This window comes from Theobroma cacao, chromosome 6 (genome assembly GCF_053813885.1).
Source record: "Theobroma cacao isolate CCN51 chromosome 6, ASM5381388v1, whole genome shotgun sequence".
In the NCBI taxonomy this organism is placed as follows: domain Eukaryota; kingdom Viridiplantae; phylum Streptophyta; class Magnoliopsida; order Malvales; family Malvaceae; genus Theobroma; species Theobroma cacao.
The window spans coordinates 6,051,174-6,068,835 of NC_142644.1; the positions used below are offsets into that span (position 1 = coordinate 6,051,174).

A 17,662-nucleotide genomic window follows, 5' to 3' on the forward strand; every position below is an offset into this window, starting at 1 on the left:
GAAAGGTTCAAATGAAATCGCGTGTACTACCATTGGAGGCCAAGAGCTTGATTGGTTAGGGTTCTTGCTTCTTGTGGTGTTTGCAAGTTACATTTAGGAGATTGTTGTTCCAATCAGAAAAATGTTGGCAAGGTTAGCTTCTGATTTTATGATTTTATATATCATTTTGTGTGTTAAAATATCACCATGCTAATCTGTGGGTGGAGGTATGTTTTGTTTTTAAAGTTTTAATTTTCTTTCCACTGCGTAATTTCGAGCATTCTGTCCATAGCCAAACCCAATAAATTTCCTTGAGCTTTCACTTGATTTTTAGCTTTCCAATCATCTTTCTTTTTAGCTTCAACTTCTTTTTCAACAATTAACTTTTCATCATCCACATGCTCTTTTGAAGATTTAGTCGATTTTTCCTTTACACTTTCAACTTCTTTTCCACTCCTTAGAGTAATTGCCTTACATTGTTACTTACCTTAGGGGTTGGCTTCAATGTCACTTGGCAAGGCACCTTGAGGTCTATTATTGATGGAGCTAGCAAGTTATCCCATTTAAGTATTAAGATTGTGAATTAATGCTACTTGACTATGAATAATGGCATCATTCTTTGCAATATGTTGCATGAGAAATTCTTTTATGGTAGGCTTTTTTTCTGGGACAAGAGGTTGAGCTTGTTGTGGATAGCTAGGAAGAATGTTTGGCTTAGGATTTGAAGGTCTTGGTTATTATTTCATGAGAAGTTTAGATGGTTCCTCCAACGAAGATTACAGGTATTAGAATGTGGGTTATTTTGTTGCCTGTTGAAGTTTCCAGCAAATTGAACTAATTCAAGATTAAATGGACATTGATCACTCGAATGACTAACTCTACACAAATCACGAATTATGAAGGAGTTTTGAACAACATTAACCCCCATTGTATTGAAGCTCTTTGTCAATGCAACTATTTGTGTAAACAATGCATTCAGTGCATCAATTTCATAAACACTAGTAGCTTTCTTAGAACTAGATCTTTCTGAAGGCCATTGGTAGTTATTGCATGCCATCTCTTCCAACAAATTATAAGCTTTATCAGGATTTTTACCCATTCATGCCTTACCAACAGTGACATCAATTGTAAACTTGATTGAACTGACTAACCCATTGTAGAATGTCTAAACTTGAATCCATTGAGGAAGCCCATGGTATGGACATCTTCTAAACAGATCCTTAAATCGTTCCCAAGCCTCATATAAGGATTCACCATCAAATTGTGTGAACGAAGTTATATCATTCCTCAACTTTGCAATCTTTGCAGTTGAAAAGAATTTTGCTAATAATTTTTTAGCCAATACCTCCCATGTAGAAATAAATCCAACGGGGTAGTGAATTCAACCAACTCTTTACCTTATCCCTCAGTGAAAAAGGAAAAAGTCTAAGTCTGATAACATCATTAGGCACCCCATTATACTTGAAAATGTAGCAGATTTTCAAGAAACTGAGTAGATGGGAATTAGGATCATCACTAAGTAACTCACCAAATTGAACAGAAGATTGAATCATCTGAATGCAAGCAGGCTTGATGTCAAAATTATTTGCATTGATAGGAGATCTTCTAATGCATTAGTGCAAGCCTTGTAAAAGGAGAACAACATAATCCCGTCAAGACTTGTTTTCTGTAATGATCTGATTGAAAGCATTGTTATCATGATTATTATTATCTTCAGCCATTGTTTGGTTTAGAGTTTGAACTTGCAAATTTTCCCTTTGAAGTCTTCTAAAAGTTCTTTCTACGTCTATATCAAAAGGAATAGGTTTCAAGTTCCTCTTTTGCGTACAATGATCGAAGATGCCTGAAAACTAAAGAAATAAAATAAATAAATAAGGTTTGAATTAAGACTAAATTTATTTGGTATTAGTATTAGTAATAATTCTAGAGAACAATTCCTCGGCAACGATGTCAAAAACTTGTTAGTTAATTCTACCTATGCAAGAATATGTATCGACTGGATTGTATATCAGTAAGTAGAATATCGATTCCTCAAAAATTGTTCTAAAAATTTACTAAGTAGTAAAATTAAAATAATTTAGTTTTATTCAAACAATCAAAATTTTGATAACTAATCAACTAAACCTAACTAATTAACACTAATTAAAATATAAAGCAAAAAGACAATGGAAAAAAAATCAAATTGAAAGAGCCTAGGATTACAATATCCTTCACACTTTATCTAAATCTTACCTCTCTCTCTTAACTTATTCCAAGGGGTTGAATTGCTAACCTAAAATCCTCAATTATTTATAATGTTTTCTTTGAGTCTCTTATAAAAATATCTACTTTAACCAAAACACTATATACCTATGTGAATTGAAATTAGAATAAACACATTAAGTTTAAGTTCTGATGCTGGCTACATACGGAATATAGGTATATTCCTATTCTATACATAAATCAATTTATTCATTCAAGCAAATAAATATGATCATATTCTATTCCAATTTTAACTTACACTAAACTCCCTTTCCCAAGTTATGTTTAGGTTTCTACATCAATTTGATTGGTGGTAGTTAATTAAAAGCATTAAGAACAAATTGGAATAAACAATTCAATCCCATTGCAATATTAGAAAAAGAAATTTAGCTACTCAAGATTGCAAAAATAATTAAAAACATATGAAGTTTAGCCATCAAGAGGAACAAGAATAATAAAAGCTAAGGAAAAAAATAAACAACTATTAGCAACCTTGATCTTCAATCTTTAGCCTTAACTTTTAACTTTTTGAATCTCTTTCTGAATTTTTCTTCTATAAGGCTAACTTCTCCTCAAGCTATCATTTATAGCCTAAACTTAACCTAATTTTTCCTAAACTAAACTACTTTGGCCTCAAAACTCTTAATATGGGCTTAGAATAAGTGTAGCGCTTAATAGACTTAAGTTGGCCTGCATAACTTCTTTTCCCACAGCAATTTCTTCAAAATCTCTTCTTTGACACCATGGCACACCCCATTTAAGCTGCAGTGCTCCCTTGTTTTCATGTCTTCTTTTTGTTGACTACTGCACTCTGTCAATTTCCAATGTGATTATCCATCTTCAAGGAAAAATTGGGCAAGGTAATCTTCATGAAAGCTGTAGCGCTATCTCTTAGCATTCCAATGATCCAAAATCATATCATTTGGATATCTAGGGTGGGAGTTATGCTCAAAATACCGCAATATGTACAAACAAGGCCTAGACTCCTTAAACATCTTTTTTCACTTAGTTAAGCTTTATTCCTTTATAGTCTTACCAAAACATAAAAACTAATAAATAATAACTAAACTAAGGTAAATAAATATAAAATTAAAATAACTTAATAAAAATAAACTAATCAAAAAAATAACTAATAAGCCTAAACTTAAGAACTTAATTAACTTTTAAGAAAACTTTGAGATAAAAAATAATTTTATAAATAGAATTATCAATGGGACGGTGGCCGGTCAAGGACAACTCAAATGTGAAGGGGCAGAGAGAGAGGAGTGAAATTAAAAGAAATGAAAAAGGGAAAGTTGGTGGGGGGGGGGGGGGGGGGGGGGGGGGGGGGGGTTGGGGGGACCTAAGCGGATTTAATATTTAAACTACCAACGGATTTCTTGATGGAAATTTCTTTCGGTAATTTAAAATAACAATACCGGCAAAAATTTCATCGGTACGTATACATTGAAACTACTAATGAAAATTCTTTTAGTAAACTTGTGGCTAACATAGCACGCATGCTCAAAGCCATTATCGACAAAAATTTCGTTGGTAATTTCATCCCGCAATTGAATATCTTTGCTAATTGGTGCTTTCGTCGACAACATTGGTTGGTAAATTTCATCGATAACTTTTTTACGAACAGAATTTTGTGGTCAATAAACTTTGCATGCCTTTTATTTCGCACTATAAGCTTGCTAATGGACTACCGACAGAATCCTTTTTGTCATTATATTCTGTTGGTAAAAGTTATTCGACAAACTCGTCTGTAAATTTTGTCAGTAAAATATTCTCAATGTTTGACTTTGATTGATTAGCTATACATCTCATCAACGGATAATTTATCCTTGTCATGAGTAGCTTGATTGTTTGGCTATGTGCGATTGTGGCATTGTTTAACTATGCCAATTGTTGGATTATCAGTGGAAAATTCCATTTAGGATGCATTTGCATAATTGTTGTATTGTTTAGCCATACGCAATTGTTGCATTTGATTACCAAGTTGGTGCGTACTGTTTCGGTAAACAAAAATTAGATACTCAGTTGCTTCTAATATTGTAATACCCCTCACAAAGTATTTATTATAAAAAAAAATTAACTTAAAATTATTAAGCTATAGTTTTATAAAGATAATAAGTAGATATTATTTTAGTATTTTATTTATTTACAATTATGACCTTGGGTGTCTTAATAAATAAAAAAAATAGAAGAAGGGGTCTTTAAGTAAAAGAAGAAGTTTAATTGAGTCAGTTTTATTATCACGTTTAAGTTAGTGGGATTAAGGGTCAGTTTATTTATCCCATTTAAGTTAGTGGGGTTAGGTAGTTTATAAGTTTTAAAAGAACAGACAACAACTTACGTTAGTTCATTCATCAGATTCAAACAACAGACAGTCAGAAAGGCTTAATATCAGGGAAGAAGAAAGACAGAGGAGAGGGAAAGAGATCGCTGATTAAGGTATGTTTGGGAATTATATTTTCATAATTTGGGTACAAAAACCCTAAATTAGATATATTTTCTTATTTTTTTAATTTAAATCCGGCACTTTTCTGATGACTTTCCGGTAGCATGATGGGTACCAATGGAAAGGTCTTGAAAAGATCTTTCCAATGGTTTTTGTAGCATCTTGTTTGGCCTTATGGTTAAGAATATATGAATTTTTGAAGTTAATTAGAAATCTGGTTTTCAACAGTTTTGACAGCCCGACTTTGGGTCACCGGAACTCCATATTCCGGTGACGTTTTTGGTCGTTTCTTTGAGGGCTTTTGAAGTATGAAATTAGATGTTTAATTTGGCATCAATGTCTTGGTTAGAGGCTTCTTGTGTTAAGAGAATTAAAGCCTCAAAGTAGGCTCATTGATACTGGAAACCCAGAAATCTGGGTATTTCTGTGATAATTTCTTGAATTTTGGCTTTCGAAACTTAGGAATCTTGTGGTCTTTTTAATCGAAACAAATTTTGGTCTTGTAGTATGATATGCATACTTTAAATTGGTGTTGCTTTCATCACTGGAAATAATTCGGGTTAAAAGATATGAGAGCTTGAAGTAAGCCAAATTGTCATCCAGATTCTGGAAATTCCAGAAAACAGAAAATCTTTTTTTTTTTTTTAAATTTGTTTTAAAAATTTGATTTTAATTATTATGTGATAAATTCTATTGTAAATTTCATAAATATTGGATATGTGATTTCTACTATATTTTTATGTTAAGAAGTATGTATCTTTATATTTTATAAATTTATTTCTTAAATTAGTAGATTTTATTAAAATATCAAAATATATGAAATTAATTACAAATATGATTTTTACAAGTGAAATTAGTATTATTTCTCTATCTGAAATTTAAAGTCCTTACTGATTTTATGATTTAAGTTTAATTCTCAACCTTATTGGAAATTTTGTTTAATTCAAAAATATAAATAATAATAATATATTACCTTATTAACAAAAAAAAAAAAGTTCATAAATTGTAATAGGAGTCGCTACACACCCTAAGTGCTTAGGATGGTCAACGAAAAGTCGCCTTGTAGGATTTGTTTGCAAATTTAGTTCTGATTTTTGTGTTTCTCGAAATACTAGGCTACTAAGAGGATTTTCGAATTTGCTACTTGAAAGTAAAATTTACGAGATCATGTAAGTGACTGATATCCCTTCAGTGTTTTCACACCTTAAAAATTAGCTTCAATCTGAATTTGTACATGAGATATAATATTTTGTCATATGATTTATTAAAATCGAGTTAAGCATGCAAAATGTATATGTATATGAGTTTGTATGTTGGATTTAGAATGTTGCTTATGCAAAGCCTGATATTTGATTTTGAAATATATATGACTTTGTATAATGTATGCATATATGATTTCGCAAATATAAATACAAATATTTAGTCTAAAACAAATATGCTTTTGTGGTGTATGAGATACGCTTGAGAAATTTGATATACTGTTTTATGAACTTTGGGTAATCTAAAAATATATATTTCTGTTTTGTCTCCTAGTATGGCTCTGCTCTGACCCTGCCAATGGGGGTTAAATGTTGGCCATGTCGACATGTATTCTGTGATTAAAGATCGATCTCCCAACCGCACTACCGGTTACAGAATAGTAGTATTTGTGATATCTGTTCAGTGCAGCCAATGGTAGCTTTGATATGCTTCTGACCCGTGCCACTGGGGTTAATTGTGGTTCTATTTCTGACCTATGCCACAGGGGTTAAGTGTGGTCGTAGCATGTTACAGGAGACCATTAAAAGTTAAATATTGTGAATATATTTGTTCTGTTATTTGAATGCGCAAATTTTGAAGTATGTGATTCTAAATAAAATTACCCAATATTTTGTCTTGGCATTTGTAAATGATATTTTGCCCTAAATGTTTTAAGCATGCTTAATCCGGCTGAAGGGATGTTAGTTACTTGCTGAGTAGTTGGACTCACCCCTTCCTTCAAATTTTTTTCAGGTTGTGATTTGGTCAACCACGCGGGAACTTTGGGGAGTGATGTTTAATTTAGTAGCACTTAAATTATCTAGGATTTATTTAAATATTATGAACATCGTACTATCTTAATTAGTATTCAGACTTTTATCTTGACTCAGTAGCTTTATGGTTTTGGAGATTTAATTTTGAATATTGTCAAATTATGATATTTGAAAATTCTGTCAACAGATATAGTTTATAATCACTAAATTCTTCAGGTATATTAGTCTCTTTTAGTAATGATTTAAGATATATATTTTAGAGCCTTGCATGTCTGTGGGATTATACCTTACAGGTATGCGGCGTCTGTCATGTCTCGGGTCTGGGGCGTGACAGATTTAGTGGTATCAAAGCCAGGTTAGGCATAATTACATAGTTACATAACACTTGTGCGAGATTCGAGAGATGGGTAGAAAAAAAAAATATAGGATTGGGACGTTTTCCCTCAATTCATGTTTGTTATACTTTTATGGTTGCTTTATGTTAGTGTAAAAAAAAAATACTAATGTTAATTTTTCTTATTATGAGAAATCAGTATGCCTCCTCGTCGAGACCGCGAACCTAATCTCGCTGAACTTGTGGCTAGTGCTAGAGTAGTTGGTGCTAGGAGGTCTCGTTCTGAGAGAATTCAAAATCCTCTAAGCCAAAATCAAGATGATGTTGAAACATCATATGCTCAGATGGCTGTTGAAATTGACCAACCTCCTGCAAACCCAATCGAGGGGACACAAGGTGTTGTGGCTGGACATGATGATAGGGTGCTGAACTTGATACAGGAGGTAGCTGGTTTGGTTAGGGAGCAACGACAACGCCTATAACCAGTCCAACAGGTTGACAATTTTTCTGACTGGAAAGCTTTGGGTGAGTTTAAGAAGATAGCCCCTCCTTCTTTCAAAGGTTCCACAAACCCGGATGATGCAGAATTATGGATTGAGGAAATGGAGAAAGCTTTTGATGCCATGCGTTCCAGTGATCAGAACAAGGTTACATTTGCAGTCTATTTATTGCAAGGTAGTGCACATAATTGATGGAAAGGAGTAGCGCGCACTCATGACAATGACCCTGAGTTCTTCAATTGGGAGAATTTTCGCACTGCCTTTTATGCCAAGTATTTCCCTCGAAGCAAGTTGTTACAGTTGGAGAGGGAGTTCCTTAATCTGGTTCAGGGCAGTATGACAGTGGATGACTATGAGGTTGAGTTTGATCGGTTGTCCAAGTTTACCATTGCTCTGGTTTCTAACGATGAGAGTAGGGCCAGGAGGTTTGAAAATGGTTTGAATGCTCACATCCGCAGAGGCTTAGCTCCATTGCACTTGATCAGCTACAATGAAGTGGTTGGTAGGGCAAAATCCTTAGATGCTGTATGGAGAGAGACTCAGGAGGCAAGGAAAGATTTTCAAAAAAAGAGGGGTAGAGATTCAGACTTTCGAGGTAAGAGAGCTTTTAGTAGTCCTTCTAAATTTCAAACTATTGAAAAGTCTCGAGCTTCTGCTACTTTTAAGGATAGATTTCCTCCTCGGGGAACTCAATCGTACCATGGCAAGACATCCCAACAAGGGCTTAGGTGTTCAGTGTGTGGTGGAGGACATCGAGCTGCTGAATGTAGGCGTGTTACTGGTGCTTGTTTTAGATGTGGCCAATTGGGCCATCGTATTGCTGATTGTCCCTTAGTCCTTCAAGAATCTCAATCTGTGCAGAGGCCACAAAACTCTCGAACCTTTGAAACTGCAGCGCAAAGGACTCAACCCATTCATGTTGTTCAAACTACTCAGGCACCTTCTTCTGGACATCAAAAAGTGGGGAGACCTCGCACACAGGGGCGTGCTTATGCTATCACTCAGTCAGATGTAGAGCCATCCAACACTGTTGTCTCAGGTACACTGTTAGTTGCCTCAGCTTTTGCTCATGTGTTGTTTGATACTGGTGCATCTCATTCTTTTGTATCTGCTGCATTTGTTCGAAAGTTTGCTTTGCCTTGTATGCTTCTGGATTATGAATTATGTGTAGACACTCCAGTTAGAGGTGAAATTATCTCAGATCAGATTTGTAAGATGTGTGTGGTAAGTATTGATGATAGAGAATTGCTTACGGATCTTCATGTTTTAGATATGCAAGATTTTGATGTAATTCTGGGGATGGATTGGTTAGCTGCAAACTTTGCTAAAGTTGACTGTCGAGGGAAAATGGTGGACTTTGAGATCCCTGGGGAAACACATTTTTGTTTTTATGGTAGTGGTACTTACACTCCTTTGCGAGTCATCTCTGCTTTGAAAGCTAGGCGATTGCTTGCTAGTGGTTGCAAAGGATTTTTGACAGCTGTTACAGACACTAGAATGAAGGAGTTGAGGATTGAAGAGATTCCTATTGTGAGGGAATTTCATGATGTTTTTCCTGAAGATCTACCTGGTTTACCTCCTGATAGGGAGATTGATTTCTCTATTGATTTGGTTCCAGGAACTGGTCCTATTTCTAAAGCTCCTTATAGAATGGCTCCTGCAGAATTGAAGGAGTTGAAAGAGCAGTTGCAAGAACTCCTTGATAAGGGCTTTATTAGACCTAGTATATCTCCTTGGGGAGCGCCCGTGTTATTTGTGAAGAAAAAGGATGGGAGCATGAGGTTGTGCATTGATTATCTAGAGTTAAATAAGGTAACCGTGAAGAATAGGTATCCTTTACCTCGAATAGATGATTTGTTTGATCAATTAAAAGGCGCTCAGGTGTTCTCCAAAATTGATCTTCAGTCTGGTTACCATCAGTTAAAGGTGAGAATTGAAGATGTCCCTAAAACTGCTTTTCGTACCCGATATGGGCATTATGAGTTCCTTGTTATGCCTTTTTGAGTTGACAAATGCTCCAGCTGCTTTTATGGACTTGATGAATAGGGTTTTCAAACCTTATTTGGATAAGTTTGTGGTTGTTTTTATTGATGATATTCTAGTGTATTCCCCTAGCTCAGCAGATCATGAAAAGCATTTAAGGGTTGTTTTGGAGACTTTGAGGCAGAAGCAGTTGTTTGCTAAATTGAAGAAATGTGATTTCTGGCTTCCTAGTGTTGCTTTCGTTGGGCATGTGGTGTCGAAGGATGGGATTTCGGTGGATTCAAAGAAAGTTGAAGCAGTGGTGACTTGGAAACGACCAAATAATGTTTCAGAGATTCACATTTTTCTGGGCTTAGCAGGATATTATAGGCGATTTGTAGAGGATTTTTCTCGTATTGCCTTGCCTTTGACTAGATTGGTACGAAAAGGGGTTCGCTTCGAGTGGACAAATGACTGTGAAAGGAGCTTTGAGGAGTTAAAGAAAAGATTAGTATTCGCTCCTATACTTACCATACCTACTAATGGTAAGGGATTTGTTGTTTATAGTGACGCTTCTAAAAAGAGACTTGGGTGTGTTCTTATGCAGGATGATAGAGTGATTGCTTATGCTTCTAGGCAGTTGAAACCTTACGAGGAGAATTATCCTACTCATGATTTGGAGTTGGCAGCAGTGGTTTTCGCCTTAAAGATTTGGCGACATTATTTGTATGGTGAGTCTTGTGAGGTCTTTACTGATCATAAAAGTTTGAAGTATCTTTTCACGCAGAAAGAGCTGAATATGCGATAGAGAAGATGGTTAGAATTGTTGAAGGATTATGACTTGACCATCAGTTACCACCCAGGTAAGGCGAATAGAGTTGCTGATGCTTTAAGTAGGAAGACTTTTGGGAATATGGCTGCAATGATTACTTCCCAAAAACAGATTTTAGAGGACTTGCGGAGGATGGATATTGGTGTACGTGTGCATGGTTCTAGAGCATTACTGGCTAACCTACAAGTACAACCAACTTTAATTCACCGAATTAAGACAACCCAAGCAGATGATCCTCGACTCCAACACATTAAACTTGGGGTTGAATCTGGTTTGAAACCAGACTTTAGGATTCATGATGATGGCTCTTTGAGGTTTGGTGATAGGATTTGTGTCCCCGATGATGCAGAATTGAAGAGAGAAATTTTGGAGGAAGCTCATTATAGTAATTATACAATCCATCCTGGAGGTACCAAGATGTATAAATATTTGAAGAACACTTTTTGGTGGAGCAATATGAAGAGGGAGATTGCACAGTTTGTAGCCAAATGTTTGACATGTCAACAAGTCAAGGCTGAACATCAGAGGCCAGCAGGATTGTTGCAGCCCCTCCCTATTCCAGAATGGAAATGGGAACGAATTACTATGGACTTTATATCTGGTTTACCAAGAACCCCAAAAGGTAATGATGGCATCTGGGTGATTGTGGATAGATTAACAAAGTCTGCTCACTTCTTGGCTATCCGTACGGGAATGTCGTTGGAAAAGTTGGCAGAGTTGTATGTGGAGCAGATTGTGAGACTGCATGGGGTGCTAGTGTCCATTGTATCTGATCGAGATTCTCGATTTGTGGCGAAATTTTGGGAGAGTCTGCATAAAGCCTTGGGTACCAGACTAAATTTTAGCACTGCTTTTCATCCCCAAACAGATGGTCAGTCCGAAAGAGTTAATCAAATTCTTGAGGACATGTTGAGAGCTTGTGTCATGGATTTTGGGGGTTCTTGGGATCGACACTTGTCATGGGCGGAATTTGCTTATAATAATAGCTATCAGTCTAGTATCCAAATGGCTCCATTTGAAGCTTTGTATGGTAGGAAGTGTAGATCACCTCTTTGTTGGGATGATGTGGGTGAAAGACAGTTATTGGGTCCAGATCTTATTCAGCAAGCAGTTGAGAAGGTTCAATTGATCAGAGAACATCTTCGTACGGCTCAAAGTAGACAGAAAAGTTATGCAGACAATAGAATAAGGAAGTTAGAATTTGAGGTTGGAGATCATGTGTTTCTTCGAGTTTCCCCTACTAGAGGAGTAATGCGATTTGGGATTCAAGGAAAACTTAGTCCTCGTTATGTGGGTCCGTTTGAGATTTTGGATAGGGTTGGTGAGGTGGCTTATAGGTTGGCACTTCCACCTGCTTTATCGGGAGTGCATAATGTGTTTCATGTTTCTTTGTTGAGAAAGTATGTTCCGGATCTTAGTCATGTGGTAGAGCTAACTCCTTTGAGACTTAGAGAAGATTTGTCCTATGATGAGCGTCCTATACGTATTGTGGATAGAAAGGAGCAAGTTCTAAGAAGGCGGACTATTCCTTATGTTAAGGTCCAATGGAGTAATCATACAGAACGAGAAGCGACTTGGGAGTTGGAAGAAAATATCAAAGAGAAGTATCCCCACCTTTTTGAGGACCGAGGTAAGAGTTTAAAGGACTAAACTCCTTTTAAGGAGGGGAGGATGTAATACCCCTCACAAAGTATTTATTATAAAAAATAAATAAATTAAAATTATTAAGCTATAGTTTTATAAAGATAATAAGTAGATATTATTTTAGTATTTTATTTATTTACAATTATGACCTTGGGTGTCTTAATAAATAAAAAAAATAGAAGAAGGGGTCTTTAAGTAAAAGAAGAAGTTTAATTAAGTCAGTTTTATTATCACGTTTAAGTTAGTGGGATTAAGGGTCAGTTTATTTATCCCATTTAAGTTAGTGGGGTTAGGTAGTTCATAAGTTTTAAAAGAACAGACAACAACTTACGTTAGTTCATTCATCAGATTCAAACAACAGACAGTCAGAAAGGCTTAATATCAGGGAAGAAGAAAGACAGAGGAGAGGGAAAGAGATCGCTGATTAAGGTATGTTTGGGAATTATATTTTCATAATTTGGATACAAAAATCCTAAATTAGATATATTTTCTTATTTTTTTATTTAAATCCGGCACTTTTCTGATGACTTTCCGGTAGCATGATGGGTACCAATGGAAAGGTCTTGAAAAGATCTTTCCAATGGTTTTTGTAGCATCTTGTTTGGCCTTATGGTTAAGAATATATGAATTTTTGAAGTTAATTAGAAATCTGGTTTTCAACAGTTTTGACAGCCCGACTTTGGGTCACCGGAACTCCATATTCCGGTGACGTTTTTGGTCGTTTCTTTGAGGGCTTTTGAAGTATGAAATTAGATGTTTAATTTGGCATCAATGTCTTGGTTAGAGGCTTCTTGTGTTAAGAGAATTAAAGCCTCAAAGTAGGCTCATTGATACTGGAAACCCAAAAATCTGGGTATTTCTGTGATAATTTCTTGAATTTTGGCTTTCGAAACTTAGGAATCTTGTGGTCTTTTTAATCGAAACAAATTTTGGTCTTGTAGTATGATATGCATACTTTAAATTGGTGTTGATTTCATCACTGGAAATAATTCGGGTTAAAAGATATGAGAGCTTGAAGTAAGCCAAATGGTCATCCAGATTCTGGAAATTCCAGAAAACAGAAAATCTTTTTTTTTTTTTTTTAAATTTGTTTTAAAAATTTGATTTTAATTATTATGTGATAAATTCTATTGTAAATTTCATAAATATTGGATATGTGATTTCTACTGTATTTTTATGTTAAGAAGTATGTATCTTTATATTTTATAAATTTATTTCTTAAATTAGTAGATTTTATTAAAATATCAAAATTTATGAAATTAATTACAAATATGATTTTTACAAGTGAAATTAGTATTATTTCTCTATCTGAAATTTAAAGTCCTTACTGATTTTATGATTTAAGTTTAATTCTCAACCTTATTGGAAATTTTGTTTAATTCAAAAATATAAATAATAATAATATATTACCTTATTAACAAAAAAAAAAAAATTCATAAATTGTAATAGGAGTCGCTACACACCCTAACTGCTTAGGATGGTCAACGAAAAGTCACCTTGTAGGATTTGTTTGCAAATTTAGTTCTGATTTTTGTGTTTCTCGAAATACTAGGCTACTAAGAGGATTTTCGAATTTGCTACTTGAAAGTAAAATTTACGAGATCATGTAAGTGACTGATATCCCTTCAGTGTTTTCACACCTTAAAAATTAGCTTCAATCTGAATTTGTACATGAGATATAATATTTTGTCCTATGATTTATTAAAATCGAGTTAAGCATGCAAAATGTATATGTATATGAGTTTGTATGTTGGATTTAGAATGTTGCTTATGCGAAGCCTGATATCTGATTTTGAAATATATATGACTTTGTATAATGTATGCATATATGATTTCGCAAATATAAATACAAATATTTAGTCTAAAACAAATATGCTTTTGTGGTGTATGAGATACGCTTGAGAAATTTGATATACTGTTTTATGAACTTTGGGTAATCTAAAAATATATATTTTTGTTTTGTCTCCTAGTATGGCTCTGCTCTGACCCTGCCAATGGGGGTTAAATGTTGGCCATGTCGACATGTATTCTGTGATTAAAGATCGATCTCCCAACCGCACTACCGGTTACAGAATAGTAGTATTTGTGATATCTGTTCAGTGCAGCCAATGGTTGCTTTGATATGCTTCTGACCCGTGCCACTGGGGTTAATTGTGGTTCTATTTCTGACCTATGCCACAGGGGTTAAGTGTGGTCGTAGCATGTTACAGGAGACCATTAAAAGTTAAATATTGTGAATATATTTGTTCTGTTATTTGAATGTGCAAATTTTGAAGTATGTGATTCTAAATAAGATTACCCAATATTTTGTCTTGGCATTTGTAAATGATATTTTGCCCTAAATGTTTTAAGCATGCTTAATCCGGTTGAAGGGATGTTAGTTACTTGCTGAGTAGTTGGACTCACCCCTTCCTTCAAATTTTTTTCAGATTGTGATTTGGTCAACCACGCGGGAACTTTGGGGAGTGATGTTTAATTTAGTAGCACTTAAATTATCTAGGATTTATTTAAATATTATGAACATCGTACTATCTTAATTAGTATTCAGACTTTTATCTTGACTCAGTAGCTTTATGGTTTTGGAGATTTAATTTTGAATATTGTCAAATTATGATATTTGGAAATTCTGTCAACAGATATAGTTTATAATCACTAAATTCTTCAGGTATATTAGTCTCTTTTAGTAATGGTTTAAGATATATATTTTAGAGCTTTACATGTCTGTGGGATTATACCTTACAGGTATGCGGCGTCTGTCATGTCTCGGGTCTGGGGCGTGACAAATATTGTAGAAATTTGAAGGCGTTAGCCTGTAAACGTGCATCATGTGCGTAAATCCAAGTTGTGCAAGATTTAATTATTTCGTCAACTCAGACAGGTATCTGTGAATAACCACGTTAAACAAGAAAGGGCTATCCAAGAGTTTCCAATACATTCCCTTTGTATCTTTACTTGAAAGAGAAGAGAAAACACAACAACGGAGTAGGCCATTGTTTTCCTTGCTGGAAACACTCTCAAACCTCGCCTTGCTGCTTGGCGTCATAGTCTGTTGTGAAAGCCTCAGCTTGCCGGTCCTCTTGTTCCTCAAAGTACTCTGTTCTGACATCATCAGCTAGCATGAGGCAGATCAACCAGAAGAGAGAAGCACTCAGGGCTAGGAACGCAGCACCACCAAAGAGACCGCTCTGGGCAGTGGGGCATGTTGTGTTCATGTCTTGATGAACATTGTCAGCTAAATGAAGGAGCTCAGTGATCGTCACCCAAAATAACATCCCTGCAGCCAACATGGAGAGTGCCCTGGTTCCATTTACAAACAACAACTTTAAATAACTGATGGAAGAGGCTTAATTCAACAACAAATCAATGCTCGGAATAGAAAAGAATGTGTACATGATTATATACTCACGAAGTGACTAGGAAGAAGACGAAGAATGTCATGCTTCGGAAGAAAACATAACGAGGAACAGATTTTCCATTGTAAGGATAAAAAACAGAAAAGTGTCCAACCAGCACTGATACAGCAAGTGATGCAACAGATAAGAAGCCTAGAACAACAGTTGGGTCGGATGGATACTTGCAAATAATGTGATCACCTCCTGTGGAAATTTGTGGATTTCCAGATGGAGGCTGTAAAATAATAAAAAAAGAACAAAGAAATGAAAGGAAACAAAAACGATATTCAGTTTGGTTGGCATCTTTGGCTAGCCATGTTTACCAATCAGAAAGAAGAGAAACTAAAAGTAATTTAGTTATGAGTTAAACGAAAGAACCTTTTTGTTTTCAGCTACTATTCCATAAATGAAGGATTTCACCCCAAATACTGCAACTGCATATGCCATTGTTTTTATTCTGATAGCCATCTTTTCAAGCAAAGCAATTCCAGACAAGGATAACAAGTTTTACAAGATTACCAGAGAGTGAAAACCTGTATAGTCACTGGTTATATATCAGTAGTTAGAGGTCATAGAAATCATCACATTCAGACATCATGGATATCACCGCTGCCTTTGCTTCGAGGAACCAGAGAAAACCTTGAAAAATCCGAACACTTTGTCCATATACATTAAGTCAACTAACAAATGCATGCTCATGTTTCAGACATATACATCATCAAATACCCGTGCTAATTTTTTATAGTCATTATTATTCCTTTCCTTTTAAAAGGTATTAAGCTTCAACCCTCCCTCTTCCTTGTACCTAATCAGATGTGCCCAAAAAAGAAAAAAAAAAGAAAAATGATTTTTTAAGTTATCAATTAAACATAGAAATGGTTACGTGTTCCCTGTTGTAATGGGTTTTGTTTATAGATCTTGAGTATGATGTCCTTGTTTCAATTCATGAATTAATGACTGAACACTAACAAAGCAAATATATTTACTTGGAACCAATTAGATTCTCATTTAGGCCTACCGATCCTTTTCTTTGGGCTTTTCTTTGTTTGACCTATTTTTACATGGATTTAAATCTTAGTCCAATTAAGATTTGGATCATGTGGGCTTTGGTAACCTAAAATGAATTCAAGTTAATGGGATAGAAAAGGGTTATATTTGATATATTAAAGGTGTATAATTTTTATATATTGTCAAATCATCAAATGATGTCATGTCATTATAAAAATAAATTTAAAACTTTTAAAAATTTAAAATTAAATATTTATAATTTTTTTATAAAAAAACATATAAAAGTTGCACAATTTTGTGGAACTTTCTCTTAATGGAAGAAGAGGAGGAGAATGTTAGAGTAATAATCTTAATGTAATTAAAATCCAAGAGGGGGGTGAATTGATGTAAGCATTATTGGTCATACATTCAAGAAAAATCAAATGATATTATTGTAAATTGAAGTTCTAATCATGTTGAAGACTTATGAAAGATCAAGCAATTAGAGTTTATATTCCAAATTCATAGGAATGTTTTTCATCCAAATTAGATTCAAGTTACTATCTTATTGGTATAAGATACCAATAAACACCCCAAAATTTGCTCTGCCTTTTTTTTCTTTTTGAAACGAAAACAAAACTCTAATTCAATGAAACTTTTTATTCGAAACTTTTAGCGATTTGCTTACTCAAAGGAATTACTAAATGAAATTTCTTTCTGAATGCAGCCAGCTGGGTAGCGAGTCAGGAATAAGATTATTACGACACAAATTTATGAGGTGGGAGAAGAATACTTGAAAATGAAAACTACTATGGTTTGAAAAGAATGGTTGAGGCACTTGCTCTTTTCCTCCAACTATCTGATTCACAAAGGATTGTAAACATTACCTGGGATACAAAGTATTGAAGGTACAAGACCTCGAAAAGAAAAGTTTTTTTTAGTATTCTAAAGAGACAATGTGTCTAGTTTGAAAGCTATCTGTTTCTTTGTCTTGAAATGTAGGTTAATTTAGTCATGAAAAGGTAGTTGAAAATGTATACAACACAATGACATCTCATTTTATCTCTGTTCTCTCCTTTTCATTAGCATTACTAAGATTGCTAATTGTCGTAGCTCCAAACATTTATGGATGATTGATTATACTTACTTCCAAATGAATATGGACTTATTTTCAATTTTTTATGTAGCATTTTTTTATTTTATATGCAGCAAGTTTTGAGCAGAATTTTTCATTTTGTTCTTGTTAATTCATCTTATGTCCAACGAATAAGAATGTCAACGGGTAGAGTACTTGCTAATTTTGAGGTATCTGAATTCGAACTCGATTAGCAAA

At 34.6% G+C, this 17,662-nt stretch overlaps 1 protein-coding gene, 1 long non-coding RNA gene and 1 other non-coding gene across 3 annotated transcripts; 2 read left to right on the plus strand and 1 right to left on the minus strand.

Moving 5' to 3' along the window:
* The first annotated feature begins 1,166 nt into the window (after positions 1–1,166).
* Positions 1,167–1,273, plus strand: LOC148762015 (small nucleolar RNA R71). Its single transcript, XR_016027279.1, has one exon. It is a non-coding gene; the product is annotated as a small nucleolar RNA R71 (small nucleolar RNA).
* A 3,166-nt stretch (positions 1,274–4,439) lies between these two features.
* Positions 4,440–6,791, plus strand: LOC108662860 (uncharacterized). The gene is made up of 3 exons (XR_001928707.2): positions 4,440–4,659; positions 5,782–5,835; positions 6,659–6,791. It is a non-coding gene; the product is annotated as an uncharacterized LOC108662860 (long non-coding RNA).
* An 8,173-nt stretch (positions 6,792–14,964) lies between these two features.
* On the minus strand, positions 14,965–15,810 carry LOC18595532 (uncharacterized). Its single transcript, XM_088807772.1, has 3 exons — positions 15,721–15,810; positions 15,357–15,577; positions 14,965–15,247 (listed from the first exon to the last, which is right to left on the minus strand). The coding sequence occupies exons 1-3, from the start codon at positions 15,808–15,810 to the stop codon at positions 14,965–14,967; spliced, it is 594 nt and encodes a 197-aa protein (XP_088663898.1).
* Positions 15,811–17,662: the final 1,852 nt, after the last annotated feature.

What these genes read in the sequence shown, in the direction of transcription:
- LOC18595532 (XM_088807772.1), bottom strand. Translation starts at nt 15,810, where the DNA reads ATGGCTATCAGAATAAAAACAATGGCATATGCAGTTGCAGTATTTGGG. An exon ending in TAGTAGCTGAAAACAAAAAG is followed by an intron (nt 15,578 to 15,720) that starts GTTCTTTCGTTT and finishes ATTATTTTACAG; the next exon opens with CCTCCATCTGGAAATCCACA. An exon ending in GTCTTCTTCCTAGTCACTTC is followed by an intron (nt 15,248 to 15,356) that starts GTGAGTATATAA and finishes AAATGGAACCAG; the next exon opens with GGCACTCTCCATGTTGGCTG.